The sequence below is a fragment of the Perissodus microlepis genome, chromosome 22 (genome assembly GCF_051167445.1).
Source record: "Perissodus microlepis isolate ML-2025 ecotype Zambia chromosome 22, ASM5116744v1, whole genome shotgun sequence".
Taxonomy (NCBI): domain Eukaryota; kingdom Metazoa; phylum Chordata; class Actinopteri; order Cichliformes; family Cichlidae; genus Perissodus; species Perissodus microlepis.
This window is the reverse complement of record NC_140481.1, coordinates 1,731,239-1,747,370: the sequence shown is the minus strand read 5'-3', so window position 1 is coordinate 1,747,370 and position 16,132 is coordinate 1,731,239. Positions and strand designations below refer to the sequence as shown.

At 43.5% G+C, this 16,132-nt stretch overlaps 1 protein-coding gene across 3 annotated transcripts in view; it reads left to right on the top strand.

Annotated features, from left to right (window-relative positions):
• Positions 1 to 3,572, top strand: part of arhgef2a (Rho guanine nucleotide exchange factor (GEF) 2a) — a 38,035-nt gene extending 34,463 nt beyond the window's left edge. For all 3 annotated transcript variants that reach the window (XM_084919054.1, XM_084919053.1, XM_084919052.1), the window contains exon 23: positions 1,366 to 3,572. Coding sequence is in view for 2 of the 3 variants with exons in the window: in XM_084919053.1 (XP_084775179.1) it covers positions 1,366 to 1,394 (29 nt within the window). In the remaining variant the exon portion in view is untranslated. The remainder of the gene's footprint in view (positions 1 to 1,365) is intronic.
• The last annotated feature ends 12,560 nt before the right edge of the window (positions 3,573 to 16,132 follow it).

Genomic DNA, 16,132 nt, shown 5'->3' with positions numbered 1-16,132 from the left:
TGAAAATAATTTTGTTATTGTGTAAAAAATAGTAATAACTTTTCCTTCCTTACTAAAGAAAACTAGAATGTTTGATTCTGTTCATCAGGACGTTTTCAGTGGGAGAAACGTTTCGTCACTCATCAGGTGACGTCTTCAGTCTCAGCTGACTGCAGGTTTCAAACCTTTAAACAGGACATTTGCATAATGACTGAAACCAGCAGCACTGAAGGAACAATGGGCTGGGAGGTCGTGACCACTGATCAACAACCATTGATCAATGTCCATGAGTCCCATTCACAGAGAGTTGGGGAATGGCTGCAATCACAGCATTGTAAGATGGTGACAGATGTAGCCTTAGGCCCCTCCTCCATTCAGAGATGGTCTTTCCCTTTTCACGTAAATGGCCTCCTTGACTCCGCCCTCAAACCAGCGTTCCTCCCTGTCCAGGATGTTACATCCTCATCACTGAAAGAGTCCACTGGCCTGTAGGTGTGCATAGACTGCAGAGTCCTGGCCTGACGAGGTGGCTCTTCTGTGATTGCAGCCATTCCCCAGCTCTCTGTGAATGGTACTCATGGCCACTGATCAGTGGTTGTTGATCACTGGTCATGACAATTTGCATACTAATGGTCAAGTTACTGACCTGCAGTCAGCTGAGCCTGAAGAAGTCACCTGGATGAGTGACGAAACGTTTCTCCCACTGAAAACGTCCAGATGAACAGAGTCAAGCTTTTGGGATTTACTTACCTGTATAACTGAGCATCAGGACAGAAATGTTAAAAAACACTTTCTGACAAAATAACTTTATCGTCATTTGTAGATGTAACTAAATGTAACTAAAAAATGTACCAAACTGCTGATTTGGTTTGGTACTCCTAATGTTCCCGTTTGATTTCTTCCATTTTAGTCTAAGCCCTTCTCCTCAGCATCCGAATGCAAATACTACACTTAAGACCTTTTACTGTACTTGGTTGTCTGATTAGGATATAAAGACATAGCTACACCGTTTCCCAAACCATTTACTTTTTGATTTCCCAGAGATGGGTTACATGTTTACACTCAGCTTTTTATACAACAACCCCCAGCCAACTTGCCAGTCCAGAGGTACTCCCCACAATTTCCATGCAATGTTGCAAAGCTGTATAAATCCGAACAGCTCCACAACATCCAGAGCTTTAAAGAACTTGGGTGACTCCAGAAGTCCAGCCACCGACGAGTTTATTGACTGCCTTTGTATCCTCATCCCTCATTCCTCAAACACAACACATGAGCTTTAATTTGATTTGTTCGTCCCCACATTATGTTTGGATACTTGAGACTAAAATACTGCACTGTTAAACTGATGTTAGAGGTCTGAATTTATATTTGTTCTCTTTTTTTCAGATCTTCACGATATTCCAGAGGAGATCTGATCCTTGGCATGTTTTCATTCTGCTAATGACTGTATGAATATATTTGCTCATCTGAAGTCTTGATATTTTTGATCTGCTTTGTTTTTGAGTAGTTTGTGTTGACGTGGCAGTGAGTTTAACATTTAATCACACGTTGCATGATAAACTTACAAGTATTACAACTACTAATGTCTTAATGTCTTAATGAAATTTATCAACACTTTACCCAAAGGTCTTGGACTTGGAAAAAACACAAAATATAAAATAAAATTAAAAAAAACAACTATAACTTAAACATTTTACAAAATCAATACTAACCATCAAACGGTCTGACAGCGACTGCATCATTTCACCTGCTTTTTCCATCAATAAGCTGTTGATATATTAAAGTTTTAAAGTTCATGCATTAGGTGCTGGCAAATGATGGGCTTCGATTGTAGATGCACTGCACTGTTTGTTCGAATGTTGTGTTGAAATTCTTGACGTGATACTTCGGCCTACAGTTTGATCCCTACTGTGGCCAACAGCAAGGGGAGGATGCAGCACATACATGTTCTGGTTTTTCATGTTCTGTGTGTCAGTCTATCTTCTGTTGCTCTGTATTATCTGCAGTATTGTTCTTTCATTAATTACTAACCCATGTGCCTAATTGTTGTAGTACTTTGATGACGACACAGTTGTATGCAAAAAGTACTTGTCTCACATATTAACTACTAAGTAACTACATCAGTGTTGAACTTTTTCTAGCAGGTATCACAACTCTAAATCAGCGCTCCCCAACCCCCGGGCCACGGACCGGTCCGTGAGTCGTTTGGTACCGGGCTGCGAGGGTTGAGGCTTGGGTGTGCAATTTATGGTTTTCAGCGTTTTTATTGTTATTTTTTTAAATCGTTTTTATCCTTAACTCGGTTTTCCTGGATCTTTTCCTGTGTTATGAATAAATCTTCTTTTTTTGGTACCGATACTGGTTTTATTTTGTTGTATTTATCCGCAACGCCTTAAAGGCCGTGAAAATATTGTCGGACATAAACCGGCCCGTGGCACAAAAAAGGTTGGAGACCGCTGACCTAAATGTTTTCTGAGTGTTTTCATTTTGGATTTAGGAATTTTCAGCCACTGTTCATGTTCTGAGATGTTTTCGATGATCTTTGCATGCACAGCATGTTTAAAATCTCTCCAAAGATGATGTTCAGGTCATGAGATTATGAGGACAACTTTACGTCCCTCAGCTTCTGTTTCTTGAAGACATTTATGATAATTAAGGGCTTTGGGTAGTTCCCCCTATGTTGAAGCCAGGCTTTCTTAAATGTTACTGCAGTGACTGATTACATGACATTTGCACTTTGTTTTTGTGGAATCTATTCTTCCCCTCACGGGGGTGCAGACTATATCCTGGTAGGTAAAAGTGTTCAGTTCTCACATCTTCTGTGTCCAACAGGTGTTCCAAAAAAAGCCAGCTTATTCAAATCATGCTTTGCAGACTTAAGACAGGATCAGTGCCATCATCAACACCACCATCTGACTAACTGTGGTAGCCAAGACAGTGGAAGCCTTTTCATGATCCAGGTGTCACACTATATGATATGGAGTTAAAGGAACAGCTTTTTTCTCAGCATGTGTGCATCTGAGGAGAACATATTTTTTCTTCTTTTCTTTTTACCTACAGATGTCAGTAACAGTTTTTGACCACCTTTACAAGTCTTTATTTGGTCCAGATGCATAATTAAAGTTTAGACATTGTAGAAACAATAGTGACTTTTTAAATGGTAATTTATGTGACTGCTGCATGAGATATACTACTGTCATGTCTTTGCCAGAAAAATCAACCGTATTTGATCTGACTTGCATAAAACTGCAAATATGCAGTGAATCTGGATGTAAACTGATTTGAATTAGTTATAACTAATTCATTGTGTCAGCTGAGATATAATTTAGCACATCTATCGATTAAAAAGACAGGATTTGCAACATTTTGACTGTAAACAATGGTCAAAAGCAACTGAAAACAATGATACTGTATGTATGAGAATGTATGAGATAGTAGCATCGAAGTGTGGATTCATTGCACAGAGTGTTTGCCTGTTACAATATAAGGTTGAATGCAATGTAAGCCAAAAACAAGGACTGTAATTACTTTTGCACACCCTTTTCCAATTGTGCTATTTGTATTACTACATAAAATATATAACCTGAAATATATTCTGGTGTCAATTATTTTCTTTATTATATGATTTCTCTTTTCTGAGATTGGTTTCCATGAACTGCAGAAATAGCAGCCACAAAGTAGTGCAGGGGTCCAGATCTGTAGCCACCACCAGGAAACCATTTGTTAATACAACCCCAGGAAAGTAAAAATAATGTCAGCTCAGCATGTTCAATGCGTTGTTCTCAGTGCATAAGGATTCCCTCTCAAGATGTTTGTATGTGTGACCTCTGTGCATACATCTGGTGTGGGAAAGCCACAGGGCCAAGCAGGTTAGACAGACCCAGTTAAACTATCAGAGCAACACCTCATATACATACTGTATGCTCATATTTACACTGAAAGGTAAGCGGGGACAAGTTCCCCTATAATTTGCTATAGGTTCCACCATGTGCTCCTCCTACTTTCAGGGCCCTGGCCATCGGAGGATACACCTTTGTTTTTTTTGTTTCAGATCAATTTTCTCAAATGAGCAACTCTGGTAAGCTCTCTGTAGAGGAGTTGACTCCAATCAAATTTGATCAGACTCCCAATCTGACCACTGATTACATAGCTACATGTCATCCTTCAACCTCTAGCTGTCTATGTGGTGCCCAAAAACCAATGTGGGGATTATAGATAACTGATCTGGTCTTATTAGGAGAGTTTTCGTCATTCCACTTTAGATGGTGCAGCTGTTATTTATAGAAATAAGGATTAATTTATTAAATCAACACTAATTAAAGACCAGGAATTAAAAGTTGTAGACTTACTTGGCTCTCTGCAGCTCCCTCCTCCCCCCATAGCCCCAAAACACCCCATAGAGCCTTTGTCTGCTCTTAGACCACCTGAGATAAAGCAGCACCAAAGAGCAAAACTATTAAATATGAATTATTAAACATTAGGAGACTCTCTTTATGATCATCTGTTTTGAAAAGATTTTAGAATTGATCAACATATTGATTTATTCTGTCTCAAAACATGTGGTTAAGTTAGAGAGGCGAGGTTAAGATGGTTTGGACATAAGGAGGAAGGACTGTGGGTATATTGGACAAAAGACCCTGAATGTGGTAGGAGGTAAAAAAAAAAAACACAAAGAGGATTTGTGGATGTAGTGAAGAACAATCTGTAAAAGATTTGTGTGACAGAGGAGGATACTGGAGATGGGGTGAGATGGAAGGAGATGATCTGCTGTGGTGACCCCTGATGGAGGAGGAGGAGGAGTGTTATTAGAATAAAACAAATGTAGCTGCAGCAGGACCCTTAAGACGTCCAGCTGTCATTTTCATGCTCTCAAGATCATGACCTTGGTGACTGTCAAGTTCCAGCTTATGTAACTCAGCTTCATACAAAATCCCAGCATTTCAATCAGATTCAGGTCAGGATTTTGAGCTCCGTCTCCCCGCCCACCTCTTTCAGCTTATCCGGGGGAACACCAAGGCGTTCCCACGCCAGCCGAAAGATATAATCTCTCCAGCGTGTCCTGGGTCTGCCCCGGGGCCTCCTCCCGGTGGGACATGCCCGGAACACCTCACCCAGGAGGCGCCCAGGAGGCATCCTTGTCAGATGCCTGAACCACCTCAACTGGCTCCTTTCGATGTGGAGGAGCAGCGGCTCTACTCTGAGCCCCTCCCGGGTGGCTGAACTTCCAAGAGTCCAGGAGTTCTGCGTGGCCTGGTTCTGAGGGTCTTATTTTCTGTTACTGGCTACACTCAGCTCTCTCTTCACCACAACAGACTGGTACAGTGTCCGCATCACTGCACCAGTCCGGCTATTGATCTCCCGCTCCCTTCTCCCATCACTTGTGAACAAGATCCCGAGATACTTAAACTCTTCTACTTGGGGCAGGAACTCGTCCCTGACTCGGAGTGGGCACTCCACCCTTTTCAGGCTGAGGACCATGGCCTCGGATTTGGAGGTGTCGATTGTCATTCCCACCGTTTCACATTCGGCCGTGAACGTTCCAGTGCAAGCTGAAGTCTGAGTCCCGCAGCCAACAGATGTTCTCCAAGGCTTATTTAAGCTGACTGAAATATCGCTTCAGGGTCTTTGGCCATTTTTGTGGTTGTCAGAATGTCAGATGTTTCTGGAAGCCTTGGTTTGTTCGCCTGTTTTTTCATTAGGCTTATGTTTTTGGCTAGCTTGATTTCTCTTTCTAGTTTTATGTTACTCCCCTCACCCCGTAGACGTCTTTGGGATGTAACACACTCCATGGTTTTGGATCATTGTCCTGCTGCAGAACCCAACTTCAGCTTGACGTCATGAACAGATGGCCAGACAGTCTCGTTCATGCTTCCATTTACCACAGTGAGTCTTCCAGGTCCTCAGTCAGTACAACAACCCCGGGCCACCACCATATTTTACTGTGGTATGATGTTCCTGTTCTGAAATGTTGTGTTACTTTTACTGCAGATGAATGGGACACACACCTTCCAAAAGGTTCAGCTTCTGTCTCATCAGTCCATAGAGTATTTTCCCAAAAGTCGTGGGGATCATCAAGATGTTTTCTGGCAACACTGAGACGAGCCTTAATGTTCCTTTTGTTCAACAGTGGTTTTTGTCTTGGAACTTTGCCATGCAGGTCATTTTTGTCCAGTCTCTTGTTTTTATGTTGGAGTCATGAACGCTGCCCATAACTGAGAGAAGTGAGGCAAGCAGTTCTTCGGATATTGTTCTGTTTTTTTGTGACCTCTGGATGAGTCGCAGGATCGTGATATGATATGATTTTGAGAGCCTTTTGGTCTACTCTGCTTTGTCAGGCAGGTCCTATTTAAGTCACCAGGCCTGTGTGTGTCTAGAGAAACTGAACTCAAGTTTCCAAAGATGTCATTCACCACTGTTAATTTATGTTATAAAATCACTGTTTCACACAGGACCATATGGGTTTGAATTTTTTAGCCTTGATATTAAACACCTTCATTTATAAACTGCATTTTGTGTTTACTTGTGTTATTTTTTTCTAATATTTAAATTTGTTTGATGAAACATTAAAAACAGGAAATCAGGAAGATGGCAAACTCTTTTCCACACCACTGTATGTTATCAAGCATTTTGTTTAAATGGGCTTCCTGTTGAGAATTTTATTGATTTATTATCATTTATTTTATTTTATTGTGTCTTATTGTATCTCTATCATGTTTCTGGGTCAGTGTGCCCAGCAGTTTCAGTTTTTTAGACTTTCAAGCCTGTTGATTGTCGGTGTGTGTAATGTTTACAGTTGCTTCATGTATTTTTAGTGGCTTTGGTCTTATTCTTAGTTCCAAGTTGCTTTAGTCTTGACCTGCTGCTCGTATGTCCTGATGCCCAGCCCATCCGCAGACTGTTTCTCTGTTGGTGTCTCCTGATGTCTCGTCTTCTGTGCAGGGGCAGCAAATTTTGGGGGGTGGCCAGTGCCCCCTGGACCTGCTTGGTGGTGCCCCTGCTTCTGTGAGTAAAGAGGAATTGATGGCAGAGATTCCAATTTATGAATCTGCAAATAAATTGACTGAGTTTCCTGGTCCTGAAGAAGAGACTAAATATTCCGTGGCTTCTGTGGACTGTGGTCTGGTTACGTGATTGTTTCTCCATTTCTTGAACGTTCATATAATGTTAGTGAAATGAACATATGGGCAGAAATCTGTGCCATCAGAAACTGAATTTGACCGGACAATTATATCCACGCTCTTTGGTTCTGTCCACCAGTTCAGAAGTTTTGGCGCGAGATATGTGAAGACTTATCAAAGTGTCTGAAATGTAACATTCCAACTTCCCCTTTAGTGTGTTTGTTGGGCAGCTTAGATTATGTCACTTCAGAAAAGAATATAGCCCATATGGTTTTCACTGCCCTATGCATAGCCAAGAAAACAGTCCTCATGAACTGGAAAAATAAAAATAATCTTAATTCTAACCAATATAGAAATTATCTATTAGATTACATTAGTCTTGATACAGCCTCTGCCACCACATCAGATCAATTGCTCTGGGCTCCTTTGATCAGCTCCATCACCTAGTGGGGGTGGGGGGTCATAGTTTGGTCCCGCCTTCACTGTTGTGATTGGTGTGGGGGTAGGGACAGGCTTAGGGCGTCGGGGGGTTCCCCGGAGGCATCTTTCTTGGGGGGCTCAACCCGGGGTAGCGGTCATGTCCAATTAGGGGCTCTGTTGGCTCTCAGGTGACGGTTTCCTCGTGGCTGCGTGCAGCGGGGCTAGGGGAGGGTCTGTGCTGACGGACGTGGGTTACTGACCTGGTAGCCTGGCTGCCCCTGGGTCGGTCCGGGATGGGCGTGGGGTTCTGGGGGCGCTCCGTCTCTGGGCTGGGGCCCTGGCCGGGCCTCGGGGGCTTGGGTCCTGGTTGGTGTGTTGCCGGGGTTGTGGGCGGGTGGGTGCATGGGGGCCCGGCCCTGGCGCAGGGTGCCGCCGGTGCGTCGAGCCACCTGGGGGACTCTTCAACTGGTGAGGGAGGTTGTCACATCTTGCAGGAGCTTTCCTCTCTTCGGGAACTCTCTCTGCAGGAGGGGGAGATACAGGAGAGGTGGAGGAAGATCTCAGCCTGGGCGTCTATTGTCTTGTGTAGTCTGGAAGATGAGTGGATGGTGGGGTGGGTGCAGTTTTCTCTGTGGTGGGGTTGGGTGGACTGTCCCGGGCTCTGTGGGGCCGGGCGGCGCTGCTGCACTGGGCCCCGGTCTGGATGGGCCTGGGCCCCCTTTCCCTGGCGGGTCGCGGAGTATGGGGGTGCCTACTGGGGTCAGCGGGGGAGCTGGCCCCAGGGAGGGGTCACTTGCCCCTCCCTTCCTTCCCTCCCCATCTCCAGCTGCCTCCCTCTTCCCGCTCCACCACAACCACCCACACATGCAGGGCCTTGGAGTAGGGGTGTGTCACCAGGGTGCAGAGGAGGCATCCCCCCCCTCTGTCCCCTTCTGGCTGCCTGTGCCTCAATTTTATCCCACAACTTAGACATTCACATTACTCACACTCTCATTACACATACATATAGGATCTTGGGGGTGGGCACGCTACACGGATTCCAAAAGACCATCAGGGTGTACACCTCACCCCTGGCATCGTTGCCCACCTCTCAATTTTAAATACTCGTAGACATTGAGGGCTATCAGGAGGGGCTATGCACTTACCTGCTGCTCTCTGGCAGGTAGCTCCATGCCCTCCTGGGTTTTAAATGCACCTTAGAACACACATGCATCAACACTACAATGAGCGGGTGGAGGGAGGTTTGGAGTCTTCTCTCACCCCCGTTCTCTGCGACCTGCTGGAGCGGGGGGGCTAGAAGGAGGAGTTGGCCGTCCAACTGGGGTCTGGAGTGTGGGGCCTCCCTGCTGCTGCGGAGTCGGGGCGGTCTGCTTCTCCCCACCGCAGGGAAAAGGGTTACACCACCTGGGTCTGGGTGCAGTTCCCCCCTCCAGGGGCAAGGGTACCTAGACCCGGTTCGTAGAGTACGCTTGGGGAGCGTGATCGTGTGTACAGCGTCTCTTTATGTTTGTCTCTACGTTGGTTGAGTGTGGAGTAAGTGCATATGAGAGCATGAGGGTGGGAATGGATGTTTGTATCTGTGTGTGCCTGTATGTCTGTGTCTATATGTCAGGTTGGGTATCAGACGCCACCTCTCTGGGGACATCTCAGGCCCTCTAAGGTATGGAGGCCTATCTCCCCCCACCACTCCCCCTGCCAGTGGCAGACTCCCTCAGACATCGGTGCGTTGGTGGTTCTTTGTGTCTGGGGGTGGGCGTCCAGGTACACACCGGCTCACTCCTTGGCGGCCGCTTATCGGGGCCTGGAGCCTGGGGCTCGCTCGGGCCACTTCGGAGGTGGGGTGCCCTCGGCCTCTCGGCCTGGGGCTCGGTCACTCTGGCACAGCTGGCTGCTGGCGGAGCTCAAGGGCGCGTCACTGCAACCCCCCCTGGCTTCTGCTCTGCGGCTGCTGAGTGAGCCCTCATCTGGGACTCTCCTCAGCTCTTTCTGGGACAGTGGCGCGGCTGCCCCTCTGTTGGTCTTCCTTGGTCTCTTGTGTTCTGGGGGCCTCTCGATGTCTGGAGTTTTGATCTCCTCCATACCTGCTTCATGCCCTGGAGGACGGGGCAGTGGCTCCCCACACCCTCTAGCAGATCATTACATGAAGGAACCTTTTAAAAAAACAAGCGCGTCCATGCTCACAGGTGTACACACGGGTGATCACACCCACAAACTACACCCTTTTTGGCTCCTACCTCAAAGCACACTGTGCGCTGTCGATCTTACGTGCTGCACAATAATGTTTAATATTTAGTATTTACTGTCATATTCCCATATATCATTGTGATGTTGTTTATTCTATTACTCTTGTTCTCTTCTGCTTGTTTTCTTTTTTCTTTCTCAACAGGTGATCCAGGTGATCGATAGATGCATTTGAATTTGAATTGCTCAGATTGAATCTGAATTGTAACTTGAATAAATGCTTTTGAAAACTGAATTTGAATTAGTCTAATTTGAAATTGAATTTATGGTTTGAAAATGATCATCACTAAATTGAAATTGAATTTTGTATTTTGAAAATGAATTGATTTGCTTTGAAACTGCATTTTATCCTTTAAAAATTCAGCTCTCGAATAATTTCAGTTTCACTTCTCACCATTCAGTTTCAGTTCTACAATTCAATTTCAGTTCCAAAATTCAGTTTTTTGGAACTTACATCCGGTTCCGGTTCAAGCGCAGATTAATAGAACTACGTTTTACTAGCGGACCGAAAGTGTTACTGACGGGAATCTACAGCATCTTGAGCTGAATTAAGACTTCAGAAGTCATTCGTCATGCCCTCTCGTCTCCACGCTTCTCCTGGGGAGATAACAAACAGGCAGCTGTAAGACACACACAATGCGGCAGACTAACCGTACTGACTGGCCGAGAGACTAAGTCACGCAATGATCCAGCGTCGGAGAGGGCACCACACACTCTTAAGTATCTCCTCCGACGAGGCTTGATCAGCTGCGTGGTGGTCTTCAGGTGTGGCCAACCACCTGGCAGGGCCACACCCACCTGGCCCGAAGGTGCCTGTAAACAGGTGCTCTCAGAAACACCGGCATCCACACACACATAAACACGCTTATACCTGCAAGCAGGGAGAACGAGGGACAGCACACCAAAAACACACATGATAAAAGTCCATAACTGCTCAGGGACCCTGGATCAAACAGACCCAGGACCCTGACAGCCTTTTTGTCTTTGGAACTTTGTGCTGTCTATTGTTGTTCTTTTGCCCCTTTCCAGTTCCCCTCCTAGACCCCCTCCTAGACCCCCTTCACCCACCCAGATCAAGTTGGAAAATTCTACTCCTTTTTCTTTTTTTCCAAACATTTCAAAATGGTGAGTCATTACAAACGGCTAACTTGAATCTGCTAACTTGTCTTTGAGCCAATCATTGGTGAGTTTTCTCTGAAATCAGTTTGACCAGTTTGAAAGCTCCACGATGAGTGTTCCTGGTTTGTTCCTGGTTTGTGCCCGTCATACAAAAATGAACTGCAGTGGACAAAGAAGCAGCCTTAACTGCACATGGAAGTTCAAGATGTGAACGCTGTTTGTAAACTCCATACCTGTCTGATTGAGATCAGCAGATTAAATGACCCAATTCCAATATTTCGTTAGGGGCAAACAGGATAAGTCTCCAGAACATCCACCACAGGTTTTGCTGAAACATGGGCTGCAAACAATTTTTCCAAATGTGTTCGGGAACTGGCAACTGGTCTTCACAGTTCCTAGATGTGGGTGCTCTGCAGTGATAAATATGCCCGTGCCCTGACGTTTTATCTCCATTTTACAAAGTGTCTCAATTTTTTCCGATTTGGGATTGTATTATTTTGCATATTAGTTACTCTTTACTTGTTCTGTATTATATCTAGAATTGAATTTCAAATTCTTCTTCTCATATACAGTACAAGTATGATATTCCAACAGAGAACTTTCCTCTCAGACTGCAGGCTTATCCATTACAAAGTAGACTGGGAGGCAGACAACTCTTCTGTGGAACCAGTTTCCAGTTTGGATTCAGGAGACAGACACCCTCTCTACAATACAAAGAGGGGACTATTGTTGTGATCTGGCATGATACAACATTTTTAACTGAACCGATGTTCCCAGAGTTTATAGATATGACATAATGTGGGAATTGTCTGCCTTGCTGCAGACTCGGTCTCTTACTCTAATCCTTCAGACAATGTCAGCCAAAAGATGTTTATTAATAACTAACTGGGGCTTAGGGGGGAATAAGTGACACATTCAACTCCCTGGCTATCTACCCTACTCATCCCAGGGGAGATCCATTTATAGGCAGCAAAGGCAGGTCATGAAATACTGTCGCAGGGCAGGCAGTCCTTCAACAGTGTCAGTTTGGATTGCATTTGTTCTAGCAAACAACCAACCATCTGATCACAGGGACATTTCATTAAAAAAAAATAAAAAAGCTTGAAATACTATTTAAATTTTAAGGGATTTTAAATTTAATTGATACTGTGTTTAGTTAGGAAATTACAAATGTAAGTAAAATTTATTCATGTAGTGTTTTTAATAGAAATCATCAATTGTTTCTCAATAAAACAATAAAAATATAATAACAACATTAAAAAAATACAAAATGTACAGTAAAAGAAATAAAGTTTCAGTAATTTTATGTGGGATTGATCATTAATTAACAGATATTAGATTAGATTAGATAAACTTTATTAATCCCTCGGGTGGGTTCCTCCGGGTAATTTGGTTTCCAGTAGCACAGCACCGACAGAAGTTACAGAATGTGAGCAGAAATATACCATATATACACACATATAAATACAGAGTATACAAAAGGGACAAATAGAATAAATAGGAATAAGAATACAAGGGAATTGCACATTTCAAGTATTGTGAGTCTATTGCACTGTTGGATATTAACAAAAGCATTGCACAGTGAAGAGGCACTACAGCTTAGTTGTTCCCCCTCCTTTGTCCTCCTGTCTCCCCTCCCTCTCCCCTCCAGAGAGGAGTTAAACGGTTTGATGGCGTGTGGGACGAAAAAAAAAAACAGTATATATGATTTTTATGAGTTCATCTTCAGGTATTAAACTTTTAAAAGCTATGATTATGGTCATTTCCCAGATGCTGTATTTACCATATTAATATTACATATTACTGGTAACTGGTAAAATAGCAAAAATGATAAAAATAGATTGCACAATGTATCCACAAATTTATTTAATGTGAACAATAAATATTACTTCACATATAACTACTTCAGAGAAAGAAAAGAAAAGTTTGTTAGACTAAACATATGAAAAATATTTTCGTAATTAGTTTTGTAAAATAAAAATACCAAATATTATTCTGCAACCAACCAGATTTAACATTTAAGTTTTGAAGAGAAACAAAGATGTAGCAGCAGGAGCAGCAGTTAACTTTCAAATGAGCACTATAGAGGCCATTGCAGATTATCTGTCATTTAACAAAGGTACAGTGTTGAAAGCATTAAACCAACTCTTTCCTCTTATGATGTTGAGGATGGGCTTGCTGAAAAGCTTAGCAGTTTTAGCTCTTCAGATAGCTGCAGCATTCAGTGCTCATACTTCTTTGGATTTAGACAGATTTATCCATTCAAGTGTTCCACATTCTCACACAGATGTTTGCTGTTTCTCTAAGCAGATTCATGACATGAATTCTTGGTGTCAAGAAATATTTAAAGTGAAAAGGTGAATTTGCACAGTTTACATTTTGTATAGAAGGTTCCAAGTCTCACTGCAGAAATCAGAGATCTTTTGAATGTGTTGCTAACTGTCACCCTCAGCTTTCATCTTCTGTGTCACAATGTACATGAAAAGTACTGTAGTCGGTATATTCCTGATAGATTCTTCCCTCGGTGTTCGTGTGCTCGCTCAGTCTTAGTTATTATGCCAAATTCTTCTCTCTGTGTCTTACGTTTAGTTTCGCTTCCTTTGTCTTTCAGTGTGAATATTAGATAAATATGTAGGACTGCATTTGTTCAATATCTCTAAAATCAGAAACGTGCTGTCTCAGGCTGAAAAACTAGTTCATGCATTTATTACTTCCAGGCTGGACGACTGTAGTTCAGTTCAGTTATCAAAATGTCCTAAGATCTGCCTGAAAAGCCTTCAGTTGATCCAAAATGTGGTTCCTTCCTAAATCCAGAATCAAATTTAAAGTCCTTGTCCTCACATGCAAAGTCTGGAAGAATCAGTCTTATAGTACCATAGTACAATACCAGAGCACTTTATAATTAGGCGACCGTGGCTCAGGGGGTTGGGAAGCGTATCTGTAACCGGAAGGTCGCCAGTTCGATCCCCGGGCTCTCTGTCCTGGTTGTTGTGTCCTTGGGCAAGACACTTTACCCTACTGTTGTTGGCCAGAGGGGCCGATGGCGCGATATGGCAGCCTCGCTTCTGTCAGTCTGCCCCAGGGCAGCTGTGGCTACAACTGTAGCTGCCTCCACCGGTGTGTGAATGCGAGAGTGAATGAATAGTGGTGTTGTAAAGCGCTTTGGGTGCCTTGAAAAGCGCTATATAAATCCAATCCATTATTATAATGGGAGGCACTCTGTATTTGTTTATACACCACTCTGCACTTAGTCGTTAGTTATTATTTATCTCTGGATCTCTGCCACACTATGCTTTTGTCCTAATTTCCTGCTGGTCGTGGCAGACGGCCTCCAAGTGTTACTTCTTGTGAAAAAGGAGTTTTTTCTTTCCACTGTCAGTGTTTTTTCATAGGGGGTCGTCTGATCGTTTGAGTTTTCTTCGTATTGTTGCACAGTCATTCATTAATGTGACTGTTGGTGTGATTTAGTGGTGTGTCAAAAAGGTCCAGGACCCAGTTGCAGAGGTTGCAGTTGCAGTTATCAGCAACAATAGTTTGCTAATAGTATTAAAGGTAGAGTTAAAGCCTAGGAGGAGCAGCCTGACACAGGAGCTGGCCATCTTTGTGAGAGCAGATCGTCAATACTGACCACTCTGCATCCAGTGCACAGTGACTATTTTTATGGCACATCAGTCCATGTTAGTGTATGTAGTGGGTCATAACTAGCCCCTTAATGCATTTCATGACATTGCTGCTGCACTCTTGATGCGCTCTCACTCTCTTCAGACACACTGGCACTGTCTGAAAGAGTGAGATGTTAAAAATATCTGTGCAGACTTGTGTGAGTTCATAAGCTCTGAACCCTTTTTGGAATACTGTTTGGGCCTTTTGCTTTTGCTTTCCGGGGGTTGATGCACGGCAGTGTGCTCGTCACATCTTCGCCAGACATACTGATTGGTCAGCTCAGCTGGTGAGACAGCGATTCTGGAGCTGGAGGAGGAGAGTCATAGAAGGCAAAGGAGCCTGTAGGCTCTGTGAAGGGTAACGGAGGGACACTCAGCATCACTTACTATAGTCAGTGATGCACTGAAGAATGGCAATAGCGTGGTTGTTGACTTTGCATATAAGGACTTCATATATTCAACATGACTAATTAAAATTTCTCATCTAAATATAATTTCGACTTGCAGTTTTTACATATCCCTTAAGGATATTCAGTCTATTAGCACGACTCACATCGAAATGAAAGAGAGTCTTGATTTTTCCTCCCGGAGCTCCACCTGGAAAGGTTTTTGGTAGGAAAAAGTTAGTTTTGTTTTTCATTTCCTCTTTTGGAAATTTTAATGTTTCAACACTTTGAAGGAAAAAATACAAAAAGAAATGAATAAGCTCAAAACTAGCTCCATGTTAGCCATGAACAGGCCAGCTCGGGGCTATAACAACACACCATAGTAATATCCTGGCCATCCTTTTATTTTGGTGAACAGTAAACAGCATGCACTGGGATGATGGGGGATGTAAAGTGGTGAGCTGTGGGAGTGAGATATGGAAAGGAGTGGTCATGTTGTTCTTAGTGTCATTGTGTCTTCTGACCTGAAGGACCCCACGTCTTCAGCTGTTTCAGGTCTTACACGATTAAGGATACTTCAGCCTGTATACAGCAGCTGTTTCCTGTGTCTGCTGCTTTGCAAAACAATCTCAACCCCAGTTCTACCATTTCAAGCTGTTCGTGTCATTTCATGAACATTTCTGTTGTCAGTGATGCTTTGCTGTGTTTCATGACGGTGTCTTGGTACTACTCTTTCTCCCTCTATGCTTTCCATGTACAGAGATGGGCAGTAACGCGTTACATGTAACGCGTTACTGCCCATCTACATGTAATGCGTTACTGTAATCCGATTACTTTTTTCAAGTAATGAGTAAAGTAAGGGATTACTATTGCAAAAACGGTAATTAGATTACCGTTACTTTCCCGTAGGAACGCTGCGTTACTGCGTTACTAAAACCGTGATTTTTTTGTGAGAATGTCTCATGACAGTGACGTAAGCGAGTGCGACGTTCGTGACAATAGCTGTGTGCAGATCAACAATGGATCATATATCGAGTGCGGGAGAGAGTATAAGCGTGCAGCGTTTAAAGCGTGGAAGTACTGACCTTACTTTGAGTTTGATTCCATAAAAAGTGACAAAAACATTAGTGTTCGTTGTGCGTGGGAAGAAAACTTCTTTTTACAGCGAAAAAAACCCCTAAACTTCCGAGCGAGCACCAAGAAACGG